The 23628-nt window shown below is 44.1% G+C and overlaps 1 protein-coding gene and 1 long non-coding RNA gene across 4 annotated transcripts; one reads left to right on the top strand and one right to left on the bottom strand.

The window, feature by feature from the left end:
• Window positions 1-45: 45 nt before the first annotated feature.
• Window positions 46-20644, bottom strand: PKN3 (protein kinase N3). Of its 2 annotated transcripts, none has more exons than XM_087753017.1 (22): window positions 20507-20644; window positions 16849-17131; window positions 16140-16288; window positions 14522-14651; window positions 14257-14408; window positions 13682-13877; window positions 13181-13372; window positions 12814-12923; window positions 12175-12318; window positions 11157-11232; window positions 9988-10174; window positions 8779-8890; window positions 7837-7913; window positions 6258-6324; window positions 5566-5657; window positions 5022-5198; window positions 4871-4933; window positions 4232-4308; window positions 3516-3658; window positions 3139-3246; window positions 2482-2562; window positions 46-1736 (listed from the first exon to the last, which is right to left on the bottom strand). In XM_087753017.1, exons 1-22 carry the CDS (start codon window positions 20525-20527, stop codon window positions 1524-1526), a joined length of 2850 nt encoding a protein of 949 aa, XP_087609143.1. In that variant the 5' UTR covers window positions 20528-20644; the 3' UTR covers window positions 46-1523. The 2 variants fall into 2 exon arrangements, with proteins under 2 accessions (XP_087609143.1, XP_087609145.1); XM_087753019.1 differs by having other exon boundaries at window positions 16849-17113; window positions 20507-20642.
• LOC148056228 (uncharacterized) lies at window positions 20615-23621 on the top strand. Of its 2 annotated transcripts, XR_015703693.1 has the most exons (3): window positions 20615-20875; window positions 22208-22610; window positions 23162-23621. It is a non-coding gene; the product is annotated as an uncharacterized LOC148056228 (long non-coding RNA). The 2 variants fall into 2 exon arrangements; XR_015703692.1 differs by having other exon boundaries at window positions 22208-23621.
• The last annotated feature ends 7 nt before the right edge of the window (window positions 23622-23628 follow it).

Raw genomic sequence — 23628 nt, 5'->3', positions numbered from 1 at the left:
GGGGCCTGGACCTTAAGAAAAGTCACAAAACGCACTGAGGGGCCAACAGCAAGCCAACCGTTACTGTTCAAACAAGCGTGAGGAAAATGTGTATCCTGCTTTAAATGGGCCATTACGCTGCAAGGCAGAGCAGGAGGCTGAAAGGGTATTTGGACGCAGGAATTTTCAGCAGCAGTTACGCTTGGCTTTGCAAATAGGAAATCTAGGTTCAGTGTGAATTATTTCTGGTTTGCACAAACATATGCTCTTACCTCTCTGAATTCTGAAGCACTTAGACCAGTCTTGATTTAACGGCGACGACTCACTAGCTGCACCCGAACCTTATCTCCAGATATGGCACAATTGCGTTAGTTCAACTTCTGTCTACCTCTGTTGAAGACAAACTGAAAGAGTAATAGCTGTGCCTCCCTCTTTGTCGTCAGTGTGATGCTTCATTTCTAGATACCCTTCCTTTTTTCGCCCAACAAGCTAACATTATGAATTTAAGAGAAGAAAATTTATCTTATCAAGTATGATTACGAGATATGTTACCAGGCAAACGAAATCACCTTTAACTTACTGACCTTCCTATATTAACACTGTCATTATTTAGCTATCCCAAAAAAGATACAGGACACACACGTTGATAAAATCTGCAGAGAGACAACTTGACTGCAATCATTTGCACGTGACAGCTGATGACACCATGCAATATGTACACAGACTTGAGTGAGAAGGAAGGAAGGAAGAAAGAAAATAGTACTATTGACATTTACAGAGAGAAATAAAATCCTGCCTGTTGGGCAAAATATGGTTAGCCCTGACCTGAAACATTCGGCTAACACAAAGGAGATGAAAAGCTGACATTTCATTGTAAGGAAAGGTATCTTTATTTTCCAAAAAAATAGCATGTGCAAAGCTGTGGCTTTCTTATATCATTAAAAACAATAGCTAAGATTTAGTGCCCTCAAAGAAGTAGGAAGAGACTCCTTTTCCTTAAGATGGATCACTTGGATCATTATCAAACCAAACATCATTGTCTTGGTTGTGTTAAAATCCATTCCTTCTCTGGCATACACATACTTATGAGTGGGAATGGGCATAAAATCATTACAAAGAGGGAATGCTGCATATCTTTTCTAGAAAATAGGTGAGAAGCGGCCGTTCCCCCTGCTACTACGCAACTTAAAAAAGCCGTGCTACTTACTTAGGCTTTTTGCAAAGAGTAACCTGGGCTGCAGAGATGATTTGATTTCGTTAAGTCCAGCTTAAATTCAAAATTTCCATCTATATTCCATGGCAGCAGAAGATACATCCAGTCAAACATTAATTACTCCTTAAAGATAATTGACATCCAGAATCCCTCCAACAAATGAGGCCGAAAAAACCACAGTAGGTTAACTCAGGTTGCAGGGCACTCTCATCCTGGGGTCATCAGCACTACCAGCTCTAGGAATTCTGTTGACTTTTCCATTGCTCATGCCAAGTCCTCTACACTCTCTCAAGGTGGTAACAACCTGTTCATGTTTCTTATAGCACAGGAATCAAACATCTAAAAGGTGCCTGGAGACAAAGTCAAAGTCCTTGAAGACAGTCTGCTCCTTACGGGTTAGGAGAGCAACCTCCTCTGGAGGAGTAAGGATTGGCTTTTGCGATGTAAACTCTTCATCAAAGTTGCTGACGTCAGTCGGATCTCTTAAAGTGGGCAGAAAAGGGGGCTTCAGAGTCCTGGCAAACAAGGCATCCCAATCAATTTCCTGTAAGAGAAAGAAGCAAACAGACCAGATTGACATTAAGATTATTTATGAAATGTGAAAGTAAGAGGAAGGATTGCAGCCTCCCTTCCCGATCATTTGCAACGTCTTATTTCCACTAACTGGGGGGGGGGATTTAAAAAAAAAAAAAAAAAAAGAGAGAGAGAATTGAAAAAAAGGCCCAAAGCAAACAGCATAGTCGGTGCAGGCCAGGTAGTACAGAGATTCCATACAGTCTAAGGTTGTTCTTCAGAACACCAAGAAATTAAGTTACAGCTCAAACTGTATTTCGGAGGGACAAAACTGAAGTGCAGCTGTGGCCAGGTGGATCTGTGGACTTCCCAGCAATTTCTGCTGGCATCCAAGTTCTCCTCTTACTCCAGTGCACAGCCAGCCAGGGGCTGTAAGGCTGTCATCACGAGACAGCATCTTTGACTGCTGCAGTTTGATTTAAAAAGGGCTGTTTGTTGATGGCTCAAAAGGAAGGTATATTTGTACATAGAAGCAGCACAATCAGAAATAACAAACTGGCTCTGGAAGCTTACACATCCCAGAAAACACGTTTGGGGGGTGTCATTTCAAACACGAATTGAAACACATATTCCTGAATAGAGCAATGAGGTGCAACAGAAGCTACCGCTAAGATCTCACTGATAACTAATGGAAACATGCTTCAGTACCAACAGAAAGCAGATTGCTCTCAGCTCAAACACAAGAGATGAGGGGCAGGGATAAAGTGAGTTCCTACCTTAAAAAAGGCCTGGATTTTAATCTCTTCTGCATCTTTTTCCCCTGCTCCCAGTCTACGCTCTGGACATTTCCGAAGAAGCTGCAGGAAATATCAGTTCAAAATTAAACTACTGGAACAAGGATGGAAAGAAATAATGTTCCAGAGAGAAAAACAAAAGGAAGGAGATGGACTGACCCCTTAGTATCTTCTCATTCTCACTTTGCAGCAAGGTCATAATCCGCTAGTAATAGCTCAGACCTAGTTCCTTGTAAACAACTTGCCAACACCAATAAGATACCCGCTATAAAATGCACGAAGCACCTCATCTAAATTGTGCACCTGTGACTACTGGGTCACATTCAAAAACTGAATCAAGCCACCCCCACTGAATGACTCTGACAGCCCTGCCCTTGAATCAACCCTTCTCCATTTCAGACTTAGCAGCAACAGACCTCCGTAAGAAGCCTGCTCAGTCACCCTTAGACAGAAGAACAGCATCTATGTAAAGAGCAGGAAAGGAAAAGTATGTGTAAATTTTAAATGTTTCCTTAGTCTGTGTAGGCAGCTCCAGATTACATACACGAGTGCTATTCCGTCCCACCAGAGTCCCTCTGGATTCACTTACACAGTAAACGCAAATTCCTCAGGCTTTCAGAGACCCATCAAGCCCATTACCTTACGGATTATAGAAAGTGCCTCAGATGAAAGGAATCGTGGATACCGGACTTCATCATTTACAATACTGTCAAAGACTTCTTCCTCATCATCTCCAGGGAATGGTGACTGCAATTGTGACATTTTATTACTTAATTCACATAGCACCCATTCCTCCCTATTAAATAGGGATGAGAATAGCAGGGAGTTGTATGGATTAATTAGTGTTTGGCAAGCTCTATGAATGAGAAAAATGTAACTTAAATTAAAAATTTAAATTGAAAATAAATTAAAATTTTTAAATTAAAAAATTAAATTACAAATTTTATCTCTGGTGGCCGGGTGCTACTCTCCCCAAGACTGCTTAGCAAAATCCTCTTAGAGAAAGGTGGTCTTACCTCACCAACAAGCATCTCATAAATGAGTACACCCAATCCCCACCAGTCTACTGCCCGAGTGTACGAGACGTCCGTCAGGACTTCCGGAGCCAGAAATTCAGGAGTGCCACAGAAGGTGTTTGTGCGGTCTCCAAAACCTATTCCTGTAGGAAAAGAACACTTTTGTAAAATCCAGCACACAACTGATCACATGCAGTCTCACCTTCTGAAAGCCATAGATTATTACTTGATAATCTAATGTTGTTAACCAGGCAAGGGCTCTCATCAATGCTTGTAAACGCCAATAAGGAAGTATGAAACCTGAGGCCTCTAAAAACTCCAAATAAGAAATACACAGACAATACCTAAATAAACAGCAAAACCACGGAAACTTCCTGCAGATTCCATTGCTCGTTTACGCGAAGTACATAATTTGCGGTATCCTATATTCTGGCTCCTTTGAGCAAACAAGCACATTGTAAACTCCTTCATAAGCTTCCTGAAGAGTAAAAGACAAAGTACCCTTTTGAAGTTCAGCATGGACAGACAGGTGAGGGTTTTTTGTTGTTTGGTGTGCTGGGAGGTTTTTTTTGGTGGATTTTGTTTTATTTTTAAGATGGGGATGAATACAAGTTACACACAGCCACCTCAGTACCTGTATTTGTGAACACTTTACTAAAGCCCAGATCCTAAACTGGTTCTGATGGTTCAGTTTGGGCTTCACCAAAGTAACTCACCTTCCTTACACAATCCAAAATCTGCGATCTTGACGAATCCTTCAGCATCTAAAAGCAGATTATCCAATTTCAGGTCCCTGCAGGCAAAGGAGAGGAAAGAAAATGGTGGATGAAGTCTGAGGATTGCCATCCAACATCTTTTTTTGCAAGAGGCAGAAACAAGATGTTAATAAAGAGAATAAAATCTAAATTGAGTAAATTCTACATTTGGTTTAAATAATGTATTATTTGGAAGATTCTCCTTAATTTATTGATATTTTCCTCTTAATGAAAGGCTCACAAAGCAGCTTAGAGCCGGGTGGGGCTTATTCATCTTGAAAAGAGCATCCCACAAAAGCATGACAAATTACTTGACTATGACAGTAAAAAAGAAAGCGGTGACCTACAGGTGCCCCCCAGAATGTACTGACATGTCACAGAGGATGAATCGCCTGCAACACGTCAGATGAATAACTTCTAGATGACTTTCTTTACTGTAAGCACGATGAACATGCTGATAGCAACAGGCAATGGGGAAAATAAAGACAGACAGAAAGATTAGAAACCCCAGCAAGACAGTGAGCTCCAGACACAGAGTTACAGGGAAAATAAACTTTCAAGTTGCTGAACCGTCTTATACTTTATTCTTTGCTACATTACCTATAAACAATTTTCTTCTCATGCAAGAACTGGAGCCCCAAGACTACGCAGGCTGTATAAAACCTAAAAGAGAGAAATATTTATCAGGAAATATCTATGAGAACCAAGTTAAAAATTTATAGCACCTGGAAACTAGATAATTCTAACTCACTGTGCCATATGCTCCGGAAAGACGTCTTCATGTATGCGCATCATAAGATCACCACCCGGCGTATATTCCATCACAAAACAAGCATGATGAGGTGTCTGGAAACATGCAAACATATTCACAAGGAATGGATGATCAGAAGAATTGACCACTTCAAATATTCGCTTCTCACAGTTCAAGCTGCCAGGATTCAAAGAAGAAAAACATCAATGTTAAGACTTGGCAGAAAAACCTGTTTTGAGAAAGACAGGATGAAGAAGAAAATCTTTACATCTTAAGCTAGAGAAATAAAAAGTGAGGGCTAATACAAATATTTATCTTACATACTTCCAAAACTTTGAGTTTTAGAGTGTTCTTCAGGTGTTATTCCACCAGAAGCTAGAAAGCAGTTATGAGTTTCCTTATTCCTGATTTTAGTTACCCAAGCCTTAAGGTCACATTTAACCTTAACAGTACCATGACCAGTAGACATCATACCTACTAACATTTGATTACAGGTATGTTAACGTAGCCTCTGGCAATAGTACCACCTCTAAACAAAGCTCACCTATCAATTTCGTCTCTCCTAATAATATCTTTTTTCTTCAAGGCTTTGATAGCATACAGCTTCCCAGTTGGCTTGTATTGGGCCAGCAGTACCTGAAAGACAACAGAAAAGCTGTACTTCAAACAAATCTGTTGTTTCCTTATTGGATTACTTTGACTCCCATTGACGCAAACTATTTCCATCCACTCCAAACAGTCATTCTCAAAACCAAGCTCAAGTAACTCCAGAAATGGAGCACTTTTTTCCTCCTCCTTGCGCTGCAGCAGTCCAGAAGGATGTCAGTGTAAGTTATATTCTTTTCATAAACCGTAGTATCACAGCTGGCCGAGCGCTTTATGAGAACCTCAGAGCTCTCACAGCATGCAACTATGCACACAGTTTTTGGGAATGGAGCTATTCCGCTAGTGATCACAATGACAATGAAAGGAACAGTAACGATGTGCTTGATGAAATGACTTAGCGCTCCCTGGATGGTTTCCTCCAGGCTTTGAAGCCACAAATCTTCAGGAGTTTTGACTGATAACAGGAGTTATCAGCTGCTTGTATGGTTGGGTTGGGTTTCTTTTGTATATCTGCATTGCAACAAATCCCTTCTGTACTGCAAAGTTTCTATTCAGACTCTGAGGCAGAGGCCCATCTTCACAACCACAGTCCTACTGGCCTCCTCCACAAAGCGTACACTTCTACACTACCTTCCCGAAGTGGCCACGTCCCAACATAGCGATGCAGTGAAAATCCGCAAGCTGAACTGTCCTTTTCCTGCAGACAAACAAGGAAGAGTTGCTGAGGCGATACCCAAAAGATGCATAAACAGGTAACAAAGGAGCGTGTATTTGTGTCAGGGGAAGAAGCTCTGTATAGCAAAAGGGAAAGTGAACAGCTGTGTCAACCACTCCTCACCCAGGCTGAAATCCTGAAAACTTAGGCTTGCTGCTGCTGTTCTACCACTGAAGAAAGGAGCAGGTAACCATAAGGCAAGGAAACTGCTCCCAGCGGCAGCAGTCTGACTTCTGCCTGTGCTGGCAATAGGAGCAACAATTCTGACTCTCCAAGGCTTGCTCTCTCTGTTACTTCCCATAACAGGATTAGTTCCCCCTGACTCCCATCCTTGGGGTAGTAAAGTTCAATTTCGCCTACACTCCTTTCAGCAGGCTCAACAGCAATTGTGCTAATCAGACATGAACATGTATATCGAGTGCTAGTAGGACAAGGGCGTAAGGAGAAGTTCTCAAACAGGAACGGGAAATGAAACATCGTGAGATAACAGGCATTAAGATGTTGCTGAAAAAAAAGTAGCTGAATAAAGAGATGCTATAGAACATTATGTCAGCCACAAGGTGTTACCAAGGAAACTAAGGCTGCTTAATTGCTTAGAAAGAATTTAAAAAAAAACAGAAAAGCAAAAAAAAACCCCAACCCACACCCTAAAAGCTTTAGTCCAGGATCATCTTTAAAAGACAGCAGACACTCCATACTCTTCCACTGAGTGAAATGAAGGACTAGGTATCTACTCAGGAAGGACTCAACTCCCTCCCCAGCCTTCTCAGAGAGAAGGCAGGTAGGTGCCTGACCGCATCCTGACTACAGGGGTTTGAAGATGGGACCCCTCAAAAGTGATGATGAAATTATGAACATAATTCTATGATCTGAACTGCAAGTTCAGCTTAGATAGATTTTGCTCTTTGTGCTTTTTTTTGGTCAGTATTTGTTCAACAATATTATTTTTTTTTTACTTGTCCTGTTTTTGGTATATTTAGTACTGTGTATCTTTGCTACATACAAATTGTGTATATATAACTGCCACAGACTATAAACAACTGACTGTTTTATGCCTCCCTATATAATGAAAGACAGTGTATCTTGCATATCAATAGAAACAGAAGAGTGTGAGGGATGCCAAAAGTATTTCTGAAATGTATTACTTAGAAGGCAGACACATCTAAATATGCTACACCATAAAACCTCAAACACAAGGAAGCACTTGACAGTTAAGCAACTTTACCTTCTCCTAAAGTAATCTATTACATTGTAGTGTACAGTCTATCGATAGGCTAAGTATCGGGGTTAATAAGCAGATAAGGCGCAGCAGACATGTGGACAAGTATAGTTCAGAGCAGACTTTTCATGGTATTGTCTACACTCAGCACTAGGAGTCTGCTGCTGAGAAACCAAAGCATATCTTGAGCAGAATTTTAGACTGCGTGCTCAAAAATTTCAGCCCAGTGCCTCTTTAATCTGTGACCCAAGACAGCCCATGCTGTTCACAATTACCTTGGAGATGCCTGGACTGGAAATTCTGTTAGCACAGAGCTGCAAGACTTCTCCTCAACATGCAGCCTCTTCAGACACTAGGAACAGAAAGAAAATTACAGCGTGTCATCCTCTGGAATCGCCAAGTCAGACCTGAACACCCACATCCAAATTTTCTCCTTTGTCAAGATCCAGCACAACCACAGACAAGTTCTTGCAGCCGGTCATCACCTCTGCTTGGAGGGAAACAGCATGAAAACAGATTGTCTACGGTCACACAAAACTATTCCCATGTACGATATTTTTTTGATAGGGCCAAACCCTTTAAAATAAACACTTTTAGAAGTCCAAGATAAAACATTTCCTTTCTAGAAAAAAGGCATCTCATGTCCCAGAAAGAGTCACAATGATCAGAGAACACAGTTTCCTCTGTCACCAAAGCCAAATGAGAAAGGGTAAGATGTGGTAGAACACAGGTCATTAACCATTATACTACTCAAAACAATTTTCCTGCTCCTTCCTGTCGGAAAAGCAGAGCTCTTCTTCGTTTTGCCCAGTTTCTTTAATGACAAAGAACTTTATCCGGTTCTAAAAGCCTGCCCACCCTCCTTCCCCGTTTTCTCTGTGCAGTCATCTGTTCTGTACTCTTGCCCTGAACTCCCAATGCTGACCTACTTCCCATTTTGCTTCTCCAAGAAAAGCAACTTATAATTTAAAAAAAGAAAAAAAGAAAGAAAGAAAAAAAAAAAAGGGCGGGGGGGAAGAAGAGGTGTAACACTTTCATGAAGACTCCATGCCAAAATAGCTCACTGGATTCTGAATCCCTGGAGATCAGCCAGCTACTGAGGAGGCACCTGCCTAAAGTAGAGTTAATTTCTCCAGTAATGAACAAATAAGAAGAACCAAGCCTTGAAAGAATACCAACCAACAAAGAAAAGTCCCCCTATTAGCCCAGCTGATTACCGGAGAATCTGCAGGAGATGGTGTTGATTCTTTGGAGTTGGCCATCAGAAAAAGGCGTGGAGGCTTGGGTGGTGCTTCATCAGCAAATGTAAGCTTAGCCACAGGAAAGTCGCTGCATTTGTAAGACAAAATTGAAGGAGATTGCCTTAGGGCAGAACATTGTACACAGACACCTTTGCATCACCTTTGCTATATAAGCAAAGTTCAGTTCAGTCCAATACACCGGACAACAGGACTCCCTGATTCACACCACAAGTCTGTCAGGTATCAACAAGGCATATGCTCTCCTAAACAAATGAAGAGAAAATGAGCTATTAAGTTGGTGATGGTTAGACTCACATTCCAGCACTAGCTCTCTGATGCTATAAAATTAATGAAACATAAGTGTATAGAAATAAGTCACTATGGTCAAGAATGTAAAGGAAGTCTTGATTTTAATAGCAACACAGTAGTTGATTTTTTTTTTCTTTTGTAGGTCTTGTGAATCAGTGGGAATAGTCTCTTTCAGAGAATGACTAATTCTCTAAAAATTAATTCCAACAATTTAAAAAAATTATTATTTAGAGAATTTTCTTCTACAGCATATTTAAAAGCTTAGTTATCTACCTTCTGAGTGCTACATCATGCTAGTGGTTGGGATACGTGTAACCTCATGAAAGAAGAGTGCATTTTTACCACAACAATCACATTGTGACCTTGCATTGAATTCAGTTACTGTACTGCTGAAGACATCTAATGAGTGGAATTTTCTTTCCTTTGCAGTGCAGAACCAGTACATTTTTTTGTGTATATAAAATAACTTTTGAAAATTTGCTTTTGGTTTGAGGTTTGTGGGTTTGTTTTGTGGTGTTTTGGTTTTTTTTTTGTATAACAGTGTTTACTTATCACCACTTTTATGCCCACAGATCTTACTTCAGAGGAAAAGAAAGCTGCTGAAGTTCCCCTGGCTCTGGAACACACTGCTTGTGTGGACAGCAATTCTGGAAATCAGTCCAACTGCTAACAATAAATCAGAGCTAGTCACAGCATATTGAACACCCCACTAAAACCACATCATTTCAGGCAGCATTGCCCCTGAATTAAGTTTCACAGATACAAGTTTCACATCAATATCTTCCTCCACCTTAGTAAGGTGCAACAGAATTTTAAGATCTACCCTACACCCATTCCAGAGCGTCTTCCAGCAACACTCAGAACATGAGAACTTACCTACTCAATTTGGACATTGAATCAACATGACTTTGCGGGGGAACTGGAGAGAAGTCTGTGTGAATGGGATCATGAAGCGGGGGACTCAGAGTGCTCATGGAACTACACGGAGGGAGGAAACTCATCATCAGGCGACCCCAAGCAGCAACACTTATGTTCATTTGAGGAGCTCGGAGAAATTCTTTCCCTGGAGGAGTCAGAGTCAAAACACCAGTGAGATTACAATGCACAAATTACAATCTCACGTACTGTTAAATTATCATTTTTGCCCAAACACCTGTGGGTTACTCAAAAAGGCAACCCACCCTAGGGAGAATGGGCTTTTTTCCAGGGAAGGAAGTTTAATAATGATGATGATGAAACAGATCTATTATTTCACCTAAGTTCAGCTCCATATAATATCATAACAATCCTCAAGTAGAACTTGCATAAAACATCAAAAATTGCTTTTATTTTAAATCACGTTTTCTTCTATTTCAACACTGCATTTTAATCATGTAGCCTGTTAACAGAAAGTTTCTGAAAATCTCTTAAAAAGAGTAAAACATTTGGGATGTTTTCATTATTCTTACTACTTCCTGAAGAATATAAAATCTCATTTATCCCCACTGCCAGGAGTTCTCAGTATGTAAAGTCTTACCTTATTCAGCTTCACAAGAAAGAATTTGCAGACAAAAAAGAAAGTATGCAAGTTATTCCAGCGCCTAAACTATTAATCTGAGATGCCAGCTCTAAAGACTTGACAGACAATCAGTAGCCTGTTCATGCTACAGTCTTCTATAACTCAGAGTTTTCCAGAAAACCTTCCAATATCTGTCCGTCAGTAACAGCGTTGCTGGTTAAATTAGTACACCTTGAGTTCTGGATCTTGCTAAGAAGTCTGTTAAACAACTAGTAATTATATCTTCCTACCAATGTTCATTGTGAATAGAAACACCACAACAATATCACATTACACACCATGCTGCAGCCAGGCTGCTTGCACTTTTTCTGACTGAACAAAACTTTCACATTCTAATAAAGCCCACCTACTTACCCACAGTAACTAGCAAGCATTTTAATGTCTCACAGATTTAATGGGACAGGAGTGCACGCCAGCCTGCTTGTACAAACCCCTGACCTTACTTACACACCCTAAATAGCGAGCAGTCAGTTCTCCAGCAGCTTACCTTTCTGTTTGGGGAAAATACGTTTCTGTCGCTGCAGTTTCGGCTTTCTCTCAATGACAGGATTACAGAACATCACCTGTCAGAGAAGCAAAGGGGATTTGTCAGGACTCCTCCTTTACACTGTGAACACAAACTTTCACACATGCCTGCTCTCTCATCAAGTTCTCCATTCATATCTGTTTGGTAAGTCAGGAGTCACTCCCATAGACTCCAGACTGCGTTATTCTAGCTTCACCCTCTAAACACCTGTTACTTCAACTATGGCTTTAGATGTTGGAATTTTCTGCTACATGAAATGCAGCAACCTCCCAGAATTAAGAGCAATTCATATCCCAAACAAAATTAATTTGTAAAGCCATGCGTAAAGAACACAGCCATTTGTAGGGTAAAAAAAGTGGTAGTCTGTGACACAGAAATAAAAACCAAAATCAACCCCCACAAAAAAACAAGAAGCAGGGGAAAGGAGGCAAATTTTGGTACATGAGGTCAAGATCTTACTTTTGGAAAGATAACCACAGGAACTTTCATCACAACACAAAGAAGAAAGTACTGTGACTTTTAAGGGATTATCTGGATGATCTCTTCATTGATGGTACTTCAAAGTACTATTAGCCTCAGAAAGATGATAAAATAAGCATAGCCAGAGGGAATTTGGATCTTTGATTCTACAGTCTCTGCGATTCAATTCTGACCATTAAGCCATATGTTTAAGTAAAGCGTCACTGATGACTCATAATGAAAGCAAATAAAAACCAACGGATTTCACAGCACACACATATATAATTACACTGGAGCAGCTGAAGAGTCACTCCGCGCTACAGCATGTGTACATCTATTATATCATGTTGTTCCTTATTCTTATATGTGATATTGATGCAAAAGGATTTCAGGTGTCATTCAACCCTTCTAGATCATTGCTCCTTCCATTCCTTGTATCCTGGGTTGAACAACTGCTTTCAGGACAGGCACCCTAAACAGACAGAGTTCTCTGAAAAAGAAACAAAGCTGACATTTATACCTCTGCAAAAAGCATTCCTTGGGGTTCAAGCGAGAGGCACATCCCATGACGTTCGTTATCAAGGAAATCATCCAAACGTAAAAACTTCACTGCACATAGTTCTCTCCAGTCTCTCCAATAAATTGCAATTTCTAGCTCACGAGACTGGTGGGATGGGTGAGTGGTGGAGGAGAAAAAAAAAAAAAAAGCAGAAGAATTACATACTGCCCCATGCTCTGGAAATTGCACACACACGCTGTCGTAAAAAAAAATCAGTAAACTAAACAGTATGCATAAGAAACTTCTTTAATCCTTCAGTTCCCTGCTTTCTCTGATGTTTTCAGATCCTCCTAGCTAAAGACCCTCTTGGAGATGGCTGTCTTGGCTCCCCGTTTCAGAAATCCCCGTGAGAGTCACTTTGCTGGTAAGATGAAATAAAACTGCTCAGATAAGGAGAGAAGGACAACAGATGCTCTTCAGGCTGAATCTCTGCCAGGGATGCACTGCCTTCAGAGGGAGACTAAGATAACTGGCACGTAAAAGGACCTGGGGACAGCAGCAACACAGAGTTGAATCAAGCGGAATGGCGGCTAGATGAGCAAATCAGGTAAGGTGAAATGGAAAAACAAATACAACACAGGGAATCTGGGGCAGACTTACCCGGTCCAGCTCAATGACAAAGCTCTGGTCCCACGCCTGGTTATTAACTGGTCCCCAGTTTGTTTGGCCAACCACTTTATTGTCCACTTTGAGCACAGCAAGGACCTCATCTGGACAAAGCAGAAAACACGGATTATAATCTTTTACCGAAGAAAGTCTCTCCTGCTGAAGGTAAATATCCCAATCAAATGTAATTTCCAGGAGAGTACTAGGAGGACTAGGTATAGTGCGATTCATTTTCTCTCTTCGTTTTGCAGAAACCGGGTTTCCTGTAATTACACTCATACCGGGCTAACCTAGTGCCTTGGTGAGAAGCCCCCACGCTCCCATATGCCACTCACAATTCAACAGGGAACCCCATACTCACTACAAGGCTCTTCATTCCGCAGGTACTTTCCTGCAACACCACGGCCATGGATACCCAGGCCAACTCGTGGTCGGGAAAGGGACCTCAAATCACTCGGGCTGCCACAGATGGGAGAAGAACTAGTCATTCGGGAACGTCCTGGAACATTTTCCAATAGATCCTGACACCCCATCAGTCTCACTTCCAATGTTCCTGAGGAATTTTAGGAGAGTAAAGAATATTATTATGTAACAGATTAAGTTATTCCAGTCAGCCTGTCCTCACAGGGGTCCAAGAATTTCTCAGATTCATGATTTCTTGGTTAATAGCTCAAATCTATCCCAGATTAATAGACTGCAAATCCATATGATCAGAAAGCTCTGGCTGGCCTACAAGAAATAAGTCCAGTTCCTAGAGAATCAAATGTCCATATAACAAGAGGCATTACATCAATGAGAAGAAATGCAACTCATTTTTCCCTCTGTCCTCCTCACAACAACATGCCAGGCAGGATTTATGTACCTGTTAGGGCTGTAGGTTTGATGACTGAAGTGGGTTGGATGCTGCCATGCTGAGCTCCCAGGGAGGAAGTATTTACTAGTTCCTGCTTGACGAGTGCTCTTTTTGGGTGATCAGGAGAAAGCTCAGTAAGCTGATGTTCCAAGGACAAGCGCAGCAGGTCAATCTTCTGAGAGGACTCTTGCAAACGACCCTGAGCCTAGCAATATGAAGTAGAACAGAAAGCAGACATATTTTCAGTGTACAGCCCCGGTTCAGGTACTATTAATCCTTCATGAACTACTAGAGTAAGCTTCAACAAAAGACCAGGTAACATCTTACTAATACAGGAACAAGATGAAATATTTTCCCATAGATCCTGACTACACCATCAGTGCCACTTCTGATGTTCCTGAAAAATGTCATGAAAGCAAGGAATGTCATCCCTAGAAGGGAAAGTGATCCCAATCAGTCTGTCCTCACAGAGAGGCAGGAACTTCCCAAATTAGTAACTCCTGGTTAACTCTAGTCATTCATGCTAAATCACTAATGTTGAGGCATGAAACCACCCTCTCAAAAAGGCCTGAATAAGTGCTTACCTCAGCCAAAAACTTGCGATCCTGTACCCGACTTCCTCCTAGGATCTTCAGCACATTTTTTGCCCCCTCAGCTACAGCAGCTTCTATGCGCAGGTGATGTCTCAGCTCCTCAATACGCAGCTCCAAAGCACTGATGGTGGTCCCCATCCTCACTAGCCATTTTGGAGATAAAATATGACGAGGATGAAAATTGACTGAGTATTCTGAATCTTAGGGCTTTGGACGCACCTATTCTGGGCTGTATCAGTTACTGAAAGCACCTTACCTGCTGGATCCACTGTATCTTCCATCCCTCCTGCTGACTGAGATACTTTCACAATGTGCATGCGGATTATTTCGATCTTTGTCTTGCTGTCCTGAAGCATCTGCTGAGCTGTAGCCAGCAGCTTTCGCTCCTGCCAAAAAGCAAGCATATGCAGAGAGAGAACCATTCTCATTAAAAACGTATTACGAAGATGTGTTCACATATGAGGATGAGGTGGTACCTGCAAGAAGGGTCATAAATGATCCTGAAATGGCATAGATAAGCAAAGGAGACACCACTGAGGATCAAGGACTTTAAGATCACTATCTCCATTTGTAGAGCAAAAGGACAGGTCAAGGACATGTCCAGTTATACCAAACCTTGCAGTCAATGAGACTTGTGGTTCACTGGCCAACTGTGCTTACCGCATTTTATGAGCAGAGGTTTTGAACAAATAAAAATATCACAATCCTCTACACTGCTCGTCTTACTGAATTAAGCTTCATAATAAGCTTGGATTTTTTTTTTTATTATCCTTTGACTTTTAAATATGATTATGCAAAACTCAAAAAGTGGGATGAATATGAAACCAGTACACCTCTGAAAATTTTTCTCACATAAAGAGATACTACATGCTGTGCTCTCTCCTAAACAACCTAGTGATATCAAAACATCCCACCAACTCAGTGTACAATACCAATGCTTTTTAAACTTTCTTTCCTCAAGTCAGTGACTGAACGTACCTCTTATACTGTCCTCACTACCTTCCCAGGCTTGCAACAGTTTTTCTAGAGACAGCACTTCTATCGTGCCACTTCCTATAAGATTGATTCTCTGCCTCTAATCTAGAGTCACTAAGAGTGTTGAGGTTAGATGCATTAACATCCCTATGTTGGCCTTCGGCCAGCTAAGTTAAGCATCTAGACTGAAGAAGTAATGTAGAGTCTGTAGCTGGCAGGGAGAGGTAGGTCTCTCCAAAGGGCCATTATTCTGTTTGAGAATGATTACACAAGCCACTCTCTAGGTACCTAGCACTTTCCACTGAGACTACAGAAGGATTTACATGGCTAAGTTAAAACAACATGATTCCCAACTCTATCATTAATACCGCTAAGCAACATTCAAGAGCAGAAGCACAATCAGCATCTGCCACCTAAGAACTGCCAAAAAGATCAAAACTGCCAGACTATGCCCGTCTGCCCGGTCTAATAACTCCCCTCTTACAGTGATCACCACCAGATGCTTTGGAAAAAGGCAGAGGCAACGACATCACGGGCCAAAGTGGAATAAACTACACGTTCAGAAAAGCCTTTTCCTGACATCCAGTAATTATAGATTGGCTTAAGCTCTTGACAAATGAAATATGCGCCATCCAATTCCTTGTTGATTCCTGATAAACTCCTGAAATCCGTAACATGCAAGTCTAATGCATAATTGGAGTATTGGTTGCCCTGTGCAGTAACATGACAGGCTGTCACTATGCTGAGCACCAAAATGCAGAGCTAGGATTCAGTCAAGCAAGCTTTGCAAATGAATTTCTTTCACACATCAATTACCAGAGAGAGTCTGTGTATGGACTTTAAATATAAATTTTGATCCAGGAATCCATGTTCCCAAATGGTTGTTTATTGCTGCTTACCTTGGATGCTGAATACATTTGGATCATGTTCTCAGCTCCTTGTTTCACTTTCATTTCAACATGCAGCTGCTTTTTCAGAGCTTCCACCTTCCTTGCCATGGGGTCTGGGTTTCTTTCCCAGAGACAAGGATCTGGAGATACAGATCCATCTGTACAAACAATACAATCAATACCATTAGTCATGTTTCCTTGTGTCATTTCACCGGGTTATAGATGGGTGGCTCTATAAAAGAAGGTTAGGCTATAAAATAAGGTACAAAAAGGTCTTGTCTACAAAACTGGCTGCAAAACACTGTTGTAAATGAAGCTCAAGCTCATATCTGTAAATATTTCTTAGTTTATCAATGAACCTGTCCTCATAAGCACTCTTCCAATTTTTTACTCATTCATCCTGTAAGATACTTGGATGTTCAACCACCCAGAAACTCTATTCGAGTCTCTTCAATTCCACCTACAGCATACTTCTGAATATTGTCCGTGCCCAGCACTCTCAGCTGGTTTTCTCCCTACACCGATCTCTCGTGTTGCCTCCTTTCACCTTTATTGCCCCATTTGCAACTTTTTCCTGCACAGATCACCTTGTCACCTAAATACCAACTGGAGAAACTCCCACTACTTGTGAGTCCTCAACAGAATATATCAATTCAATATATATAAACATCAAAGCACTATAACACAATTTTCCTGTCAATCATGACCCAAGACCTACCTGTCTTACTCTCCTCTTTGTCTGTGATTACAATCCTTGCATTAAGCTCCTGAAGTTCCCAGTGCAGTTGTTCCAGTTTCCGGTTGGAAGATTTCAGCACATGCTCTATATGAACAAGATTCTTTCTGTCTGTTGTCGCTTTGCGCAGGTTTTCTGCTCCCTCTTTAATCTTCAGTTCTTTCTGTATAGCACGGCGAAGTAGTTCCTTCTCACCTTCCAGTTTTTGCTGGAAGCTTGGATCCATTAAGTTCACACCATTGCCCAGCTGCAAGAGACAGCTGCCCTGCAATCAAGCAGCATTGGGCAAGAGGATTTCAGAGATAACACAGTTCAACCATTTTTATGCTATAGCAATACCCTCATAAGATTCCACTCCTTCATTTCACAAATTCTGAAGCCAACCTTTTCACCAAATTTTCAAGACGACAAGACCTACATTTAAATTGCAGAGGACAGAACACAACTTTGATCTTAATATGCCTTAATTTGGTTTTAGACCATAATGGAGAAAAGCTTTCATCTTACTTGTCTCCTTGTTGTTTAATGTCTACACACCTCTTTGTTCTCATCTTTTGTATCAAAGCCCAGCCAATATTTGCCCTTGTTCTGATCAACATTGACTTTTACTAGTATGATGTAGCAGATACAGATTTTTATCTGACTGTGTCTTGGTGCCAGCTGTTCAAAGACACATCTCAACTAACCTGTTAGAGCTTTTTAGGAATGTCACGAGCATGCATTAACGCTCAGCTATTACCCCAGAAGAAATAAAATTTAAAACCTACAGCTGTTTCTACAAATGAGCAAGCAAAAGAGTAAGCTTAACGTTCTGCTGTATCTGAAAAGGGAACCAGACTGTTGTCTCAATCTCTGTTCTGCTTGTGATTTACAGGCAGTAAGGCTGCTGTAAAACACTGATTATTTTGGGGTGCATTAGTAGCATTCACGCTTGTTCTGGGCTTTGTTTTACATCATTTTCAATACTGCTTCTTCTAGCGATATGTGCCTCGTCAACAGCTCTGGACAGAGATGCTCTGTTTACAGACTCTGGAGATACACAGTCTAGGCAGTAGCAGCAGAGGTACATCTCACTGACCAAATACAGACCGAGCTCAGACAGGAGCTGTGAAAGCTTTATCCATAAGGATGCTACCTAACACCGTAACAAACAGATAAAAGCAAGAGGTTACGCTTTTCTGAACAGGAAGACTGGCTTTAAGGCATTCAGACCAATTAATATACTAATAACCTAACATTAACGACTCATCATACTCCCCGCTTAAATGCAAAAGAAACAGTTGCACAGTCAAGCTCCACTACACCAACCGACTTAATGTCACACAGCACGCCAGTGACTAAAGACAGAACTCGGGAATCCCAACTTGCTTTCACACTCTTTAATCGATTGACTACATTTCCAACAATAAACCACACTGGGGTTGTGTTACTCATGTACGTTATTGCACTTTGTGTGCTGTGCATCCAAACCCTATGCCACTCAGGCAGAAACAATTATTTAATCAGATTAGTATATTTTATTATGCACCTGAAAGACCCAGCCCAAAGTTTTTGCTACAATTTCAGTCTAATAGCAAAATAATTAAAGAAGAAGGAAAAAATCTATTTTAAAGTTGGCCTAAAACCAAGTTGGGTCTGCAACAGGTACACAATAGCCAAAATAGGAGTTGTTCAGATTGGTAACAAAACAAAAAGGTTCAGATTAACATCCTGATTTCAGGAAGTTCTCGCCCAATTAGCAAAGCCAGGAACTAAGCCAGAGCTTTGAAAAACGTCCAAAGTTTTGTGAGGAAGAACTTGAATCATGGAGTTCCTGAGTCACAGGCAACCTTTACCAGCTCTAAGTTGGAAAATCAGAAAGCTCTTTATCCAGTCTGTAGTGACTAAAAGCAGTTTGTTGCTTGCAATTCTAATTTAAATAATTAGAAAAAGCATACAGATTTATTTTCTATCCAAACTATGCAAATGAGTGTAAGCAATCCACCCCCTTGATCCGCCCTAAGCAACGGAAAGAGTAGTGCTGCAAGAGTACTGCCGATAAAGGGTACTGAATACAGGGACCTGGGTATTGATTCAGAGAACAGGTACAGCCAGGGCAGTTCTTAGGTCAGTCTTCCTCCACATCACTCTCTGGCAAAAGCTAGTCTGGATACCAGTTAATGCACCACGCTAATTCTCTAGATATATTTAGAATGTAAGCATGGTATGTTTTACTGGATCCTTCTTCCCTTCCACGGATCAGAGCGTGCCATAACGTTGACATGTTTGCACCAAGAAGATAAAATATTCTGTTACTGAGGAGGATGGGAAAGCTGAATTTGCATTTGGGTTGATCCATTTTGCATTTCGACTCAGGAATTTCGATGAGGTGTTGGGATACTGCCACAGCCCATGCTGCAGCTGTTCTTGGGTTCCCAGGGAAGGTCAGTCCTTCAAGGTATGTCTCCAATGCAATCCCAAAACATGTCTACAGCTGGCAGAGAAATACCCACGCTAGCTTAAATTAGCTTGCTTTTGGTACTTGTAGTGGGGCTGCCAGAACTCACCCAGGGCTTCCGCTAGACTCATGTCGTACCCAAGTGTCTAGACTGCTTCCTAACTAGCAAAAATTTCAGCAGTATCAAAGTTGCGCTTAGTCCTTTGGATTGCAGCCCAGGGAGGTCCCATCCCCTCAGTTATGCCCAGCCTGGCAATGAGCTTCACCTGCACAAAGCCCGGAGCAGACCTGGCCCTTAGAGCCTCACCACTGGCACAGAAATTGATTTACCATTCGATTTAACGAGCTAGCGATGAGGAGGCCGTCCCCCCTCCAGACCACACGTGTTCACCGGGACATTTTAAATCACATCTTTCACGGCAGCTTTGTGCTGTAGGGATGAGGCCTGCGTCGGACGGACTCACGCTAGCCACATTCACTCTTCATGAGAAAAAGCCACTGCAAGGTTTGGAAAAAGGCAACTGCAATCCTGTCTGGAGCCAGTCCATTTTCCAACTCCCAAGCTGCGTAAGGGTGGGAAGCGGCGAGCCCGGGAGGCACCGAGATGGCGAGAACCCGGTCGGGCCGCAGCGCTGGCAGCGAGCGCTCTTTGTGCCACTCTCTCCATCCCTTCTTTCCCAGATTAGGCTTGAAACGCCTCAAGGAAAGAGGGCAGGGCATCTCCTCCACTCCGGGGAGCTTATTCCAGAAATGAATGTTTTTCCCAGCACGGAGGCTGGCTGCCCTCCCCTGGCCAGCCCCAGCAGCCGCCTCACCTCCCACACCGAGCGGGGATTTCCTCAGCGGGCACCAACTTGGCCAGAACCCCATTTCCCTGAGGCGAGGAAGGACATTTTTAGGGGTTCCCACCTACTTCGCACAGCCTCTCCCATCTCCCCGGGGCGCGGCCACGGCGAGAGGCGGAGGAGAGAGCGGGAAGCCCCGCTGCCCCCACCGCCGCCCCCTCCCCGGGGCCGGGGGCTTCTGGCGGAGCAGGGAGCTGTGCTTTCCCGGCGGGAGGATGGAGGGGGCCCCCAAAGGGCGGAGGGGGCCCCCAGGAGGGCAGAGGGAGCCGCCCAGGAGGGGGGAGCCCCCTCGCCTCAGGCGAGGCTCGCCCCGCCCGCCATGCTGGCGACCCCTCCGAGCCCTCGGCGCGGCGCTCACCTGCGGGGTCCCCGCCGCCATTGCTCCGTACGGCGCCGCCAGCAACCGGCACTTTTTCAAACTTCAGCCTTCCCGGGAAGCGGCGTGCCGCCGCCAGCGCCCTCTCGCGGGGTGCGGGCCCGGGAGAGCTGCCGGCGGGCGGCCCCTGAGGGAGCGGGGAGCCTCCCCTTCCCCACACGCCGCCCGGCCCTGCCCCGCGGGGTCCTGGGCCAGGCGCGGCTCCCACCCCTCTCGGGAGGTCGTCCCGCTGCCTTCGCCCGCCCTGAGGGGAAATGCGCAGCCGAGACCTGGCGGCGAGGTCCCGCAGCGCGCCCGGGATGGCGGCGGGAAGGAGAGAGGCGCGACAGGCCGGACGCTGAGGAGACTGAGGTACCTCCCGCTTCCCAGCGTGGACATCGCCCTCCGCGTCGGGCTGCTGGGGAAGGAGAGGCTTTAGGGGATCAGTGTCCTTTGTAGGCACAAAAATGGTGGGTTCGTGCCACAGGGACCATACGGGGACATACACCGTGCCAGATCTCCTTAACTCGGGCCCCGCTCGGATCCCGATGCCTCCTCTGGGAGCTGGGCGCTGTGAGGAAAAATCCCTGTGGCTGGCCCCAGCCTGGGCCCAGTTTGCTGTGCTGAGTCGATGAGGTGGTTTCCAATTTTAGTTCTCCAGATTAACTCGTAACTGGCATTTGTTTGTAGAGGAACAAGCGAACCGCAACTCTCCTTTAGATAGGATGCTTCCTTGGAAAGGGGGTGATGCCTGTCTCCAGTGCTGTTTTTTTTACTAACTTTTTCTCTGCAGAACTGCCCGTCTACATGTAGGATCTGGTGTTTCAACTAAATATTTGAGTGAAAAAATAACCCAAGTGCATTGGCAAGGCTGGCAGTAATCCCCCAGCTATCCTGAGTGAAAAACCACCCTGCTGCTGTACTGCCGTGGTGTCACGCAGAACCAACATGCAGCGTGTCACAGGCCCAGTGTTTCAAACAAGTGAAAAAGATACTAATTGCTTTCAGGTGGCATCGACCGCCACTTGTAAGATCCCTCCTCAGCAGCGTTGCCTAATATTATTAGTGCGCTAATATGCTTTTTCAGTCCTGGAGCAGTACACAACTTTGAGTCAGAAGGCATGCAGAGGTTATAGTATTCCCACATACGAATTTAGAAATACACTAATAAACAGAAATGTTTTCCTTTTATTTAATTAGAACAGTTTTTTTCCAGCATAAGCATTTTGTAAATGATCTGCAACTGAATGATTAGTAAAAGGAAATCACCAGAAAATGTAAAATTTAAATCTAGCTTAACTGAGTTGCATTAATAAAGCCTTAAACTTCTATAAAACCTTTGAACATGCTCTCGTTAATAAAGCAAGTGCATTAGATTAACATAAACCCTTCTGGAACCTGTTGCTATTTGTAACATTGTCCAGGCTGTTTAGTGTTTAAGGAATGATTTTAATGAGACTGTACATTCAGTGGAAATACTGGAAAGGGGAAAGTCAAACCAATAGGTGCGGATTGAGTTTCAGAGGAGCAGGGACACCCCCAGACCTTCAGCGGACAAAGCCTGTCCCAGCAGACGGGGATCAGGGCTGCGTTCGGCTGGAGAGAGGTTTGGTGGGAGCTCTTGGCGGGGCGGTGGCTGCAGAGGTTGGTTTGCCCGCCGCTGCCCTCGGGGTTCACGTGGGGGCTTCCCCCTCTTTCCTTCAGGTCTCGTGCCCTGCGGGGGAGGCTGCGGGGCAGTTCAGGGAGCCTGGGGAGCTGAAGCCATTGGCCGAGGACCATCTGGGTGAAGGAGCTCCCCAGCCTGGAGATGCCGGGTGATCCCAGAGGCGAGGAGGACGCGTGCTCTGGCCTTGCAGCCCTCCACCTTCCCCCCGGTCAGAGATGTCCCTGGCTACCCAGCGCATCCCACGGTCCCCTGCAAATCCAGCGGATAGAGGGGGCCGGTGTGTGGGATCAGCAGCTCCTGCCCACTCGGCAGCCTGTGTCCCGCGGGAAGATGAGTGGCACAGCCGGGAGCACGACGTGCCCGTCCAGCCCTTCCAGGATCCCGCAGGGCATGACTCCTCCGGGGGCCGGGGCCAGCCCTCCGGCTGCGGCTCCTGCCCAGGTAGCGTCCTCGCCGGGAAGGGGGAGCGTGTGACCGGCCCGGGGGGCGGGCGGGCCGCGGTTTCCGAAGCGGGGGCGCTCCCGGGATCGAGCTGTGTGGTCTCTTTCGGGCGCCTGCCGGAGGGGGTGCCGGGGGTTAAGGCATGCCCTGCCGCTGAACCGGCAGCCGCTCTCCTCCGCTACACCCGAGGAGAAGCGACGTAGACTTGTAGGGCTTGTAGACGAATTACGGCTCTTGCCGTTTTGCCTGCGGTTATGCGAGCGCTAAAAGGCGTTGGGGGGGGTGGGGGGGGAAGTGCAGGGGAAGGATGCCCTCGCTTCCCGGAGCCCTCTGCCTTTCACCCTGGCCAGCTCTCCCGTTTTACGCTCCTTCCCGGCCAGGGAACAGCCCGCCCGGGTCAGCAGGCAGGAGCACCCGGAGGGGGAGCTGCTGCAGCAATCCTCCCGGGCGGCAGGGTGCCACGGAGAGCCGGCCCCGGCGGGCAGGGCTCTGCCTCTGCTGGGCAAAGCAGCTAAGGCTACTTAGCAGGCACGGGGAATTGTGTCTTACAGGACTCCCTCCACTAGAGTACCTTCACTCGGAGAAGGTGATGATCAAAAGATAAGTCTTAGAAGTTTTCATTTTTAATCCAGGAGAAGGAGGGCAAGAGATTAAGCATAAATCTGTTCCCCAGAGGAAGCAAGCATCTTGTTCCAGAGTTACTTGTGACCTCCTGTCACTCTTATCACCCTGGGCACCTGATAGCCATAAAAGAGAAGTGAGCACTATCAACCTCACCCGTGAAAGACGATACCGAGTTTGGGACTAATAACTGATTCTTTTGAAAAAGACTCTTAGAAATGGTAACATCAAGTAACAGTTAAATGTACTTTAATTCCTTCAAACAGAAGGATATCTTGAAGGTACATCAGAGAAGTTATTTCATTGATTTCAGTCTCTTAAAAAAAAAAAAAAAAAAAGCATGGCTTCAAAATTCAGGAACAGTATCCAATAAACAAAGTACTATCGTTATGCACCT

The sequence above is a fragment of the Nipponia nippon genome, unplaced genomic scaffold (genome assembly GCF_047370975.1).
Source record: "Nipponia nippon isolate SJK-2023a ecotype South Korea unplaced genomic scaffold, ASM4737097v1 scaffold_16, whole genome shotgun sequence".
Lineage (NCBI taxonomy): Eukaryota > Metazoa > Chordata > Aves > Pelecaniformes > Threskiornithidae > Nipponia > Nipponia nippon.
This window is presented reverse-complemented; position numbering and strand designations above follow the sequence as displayed.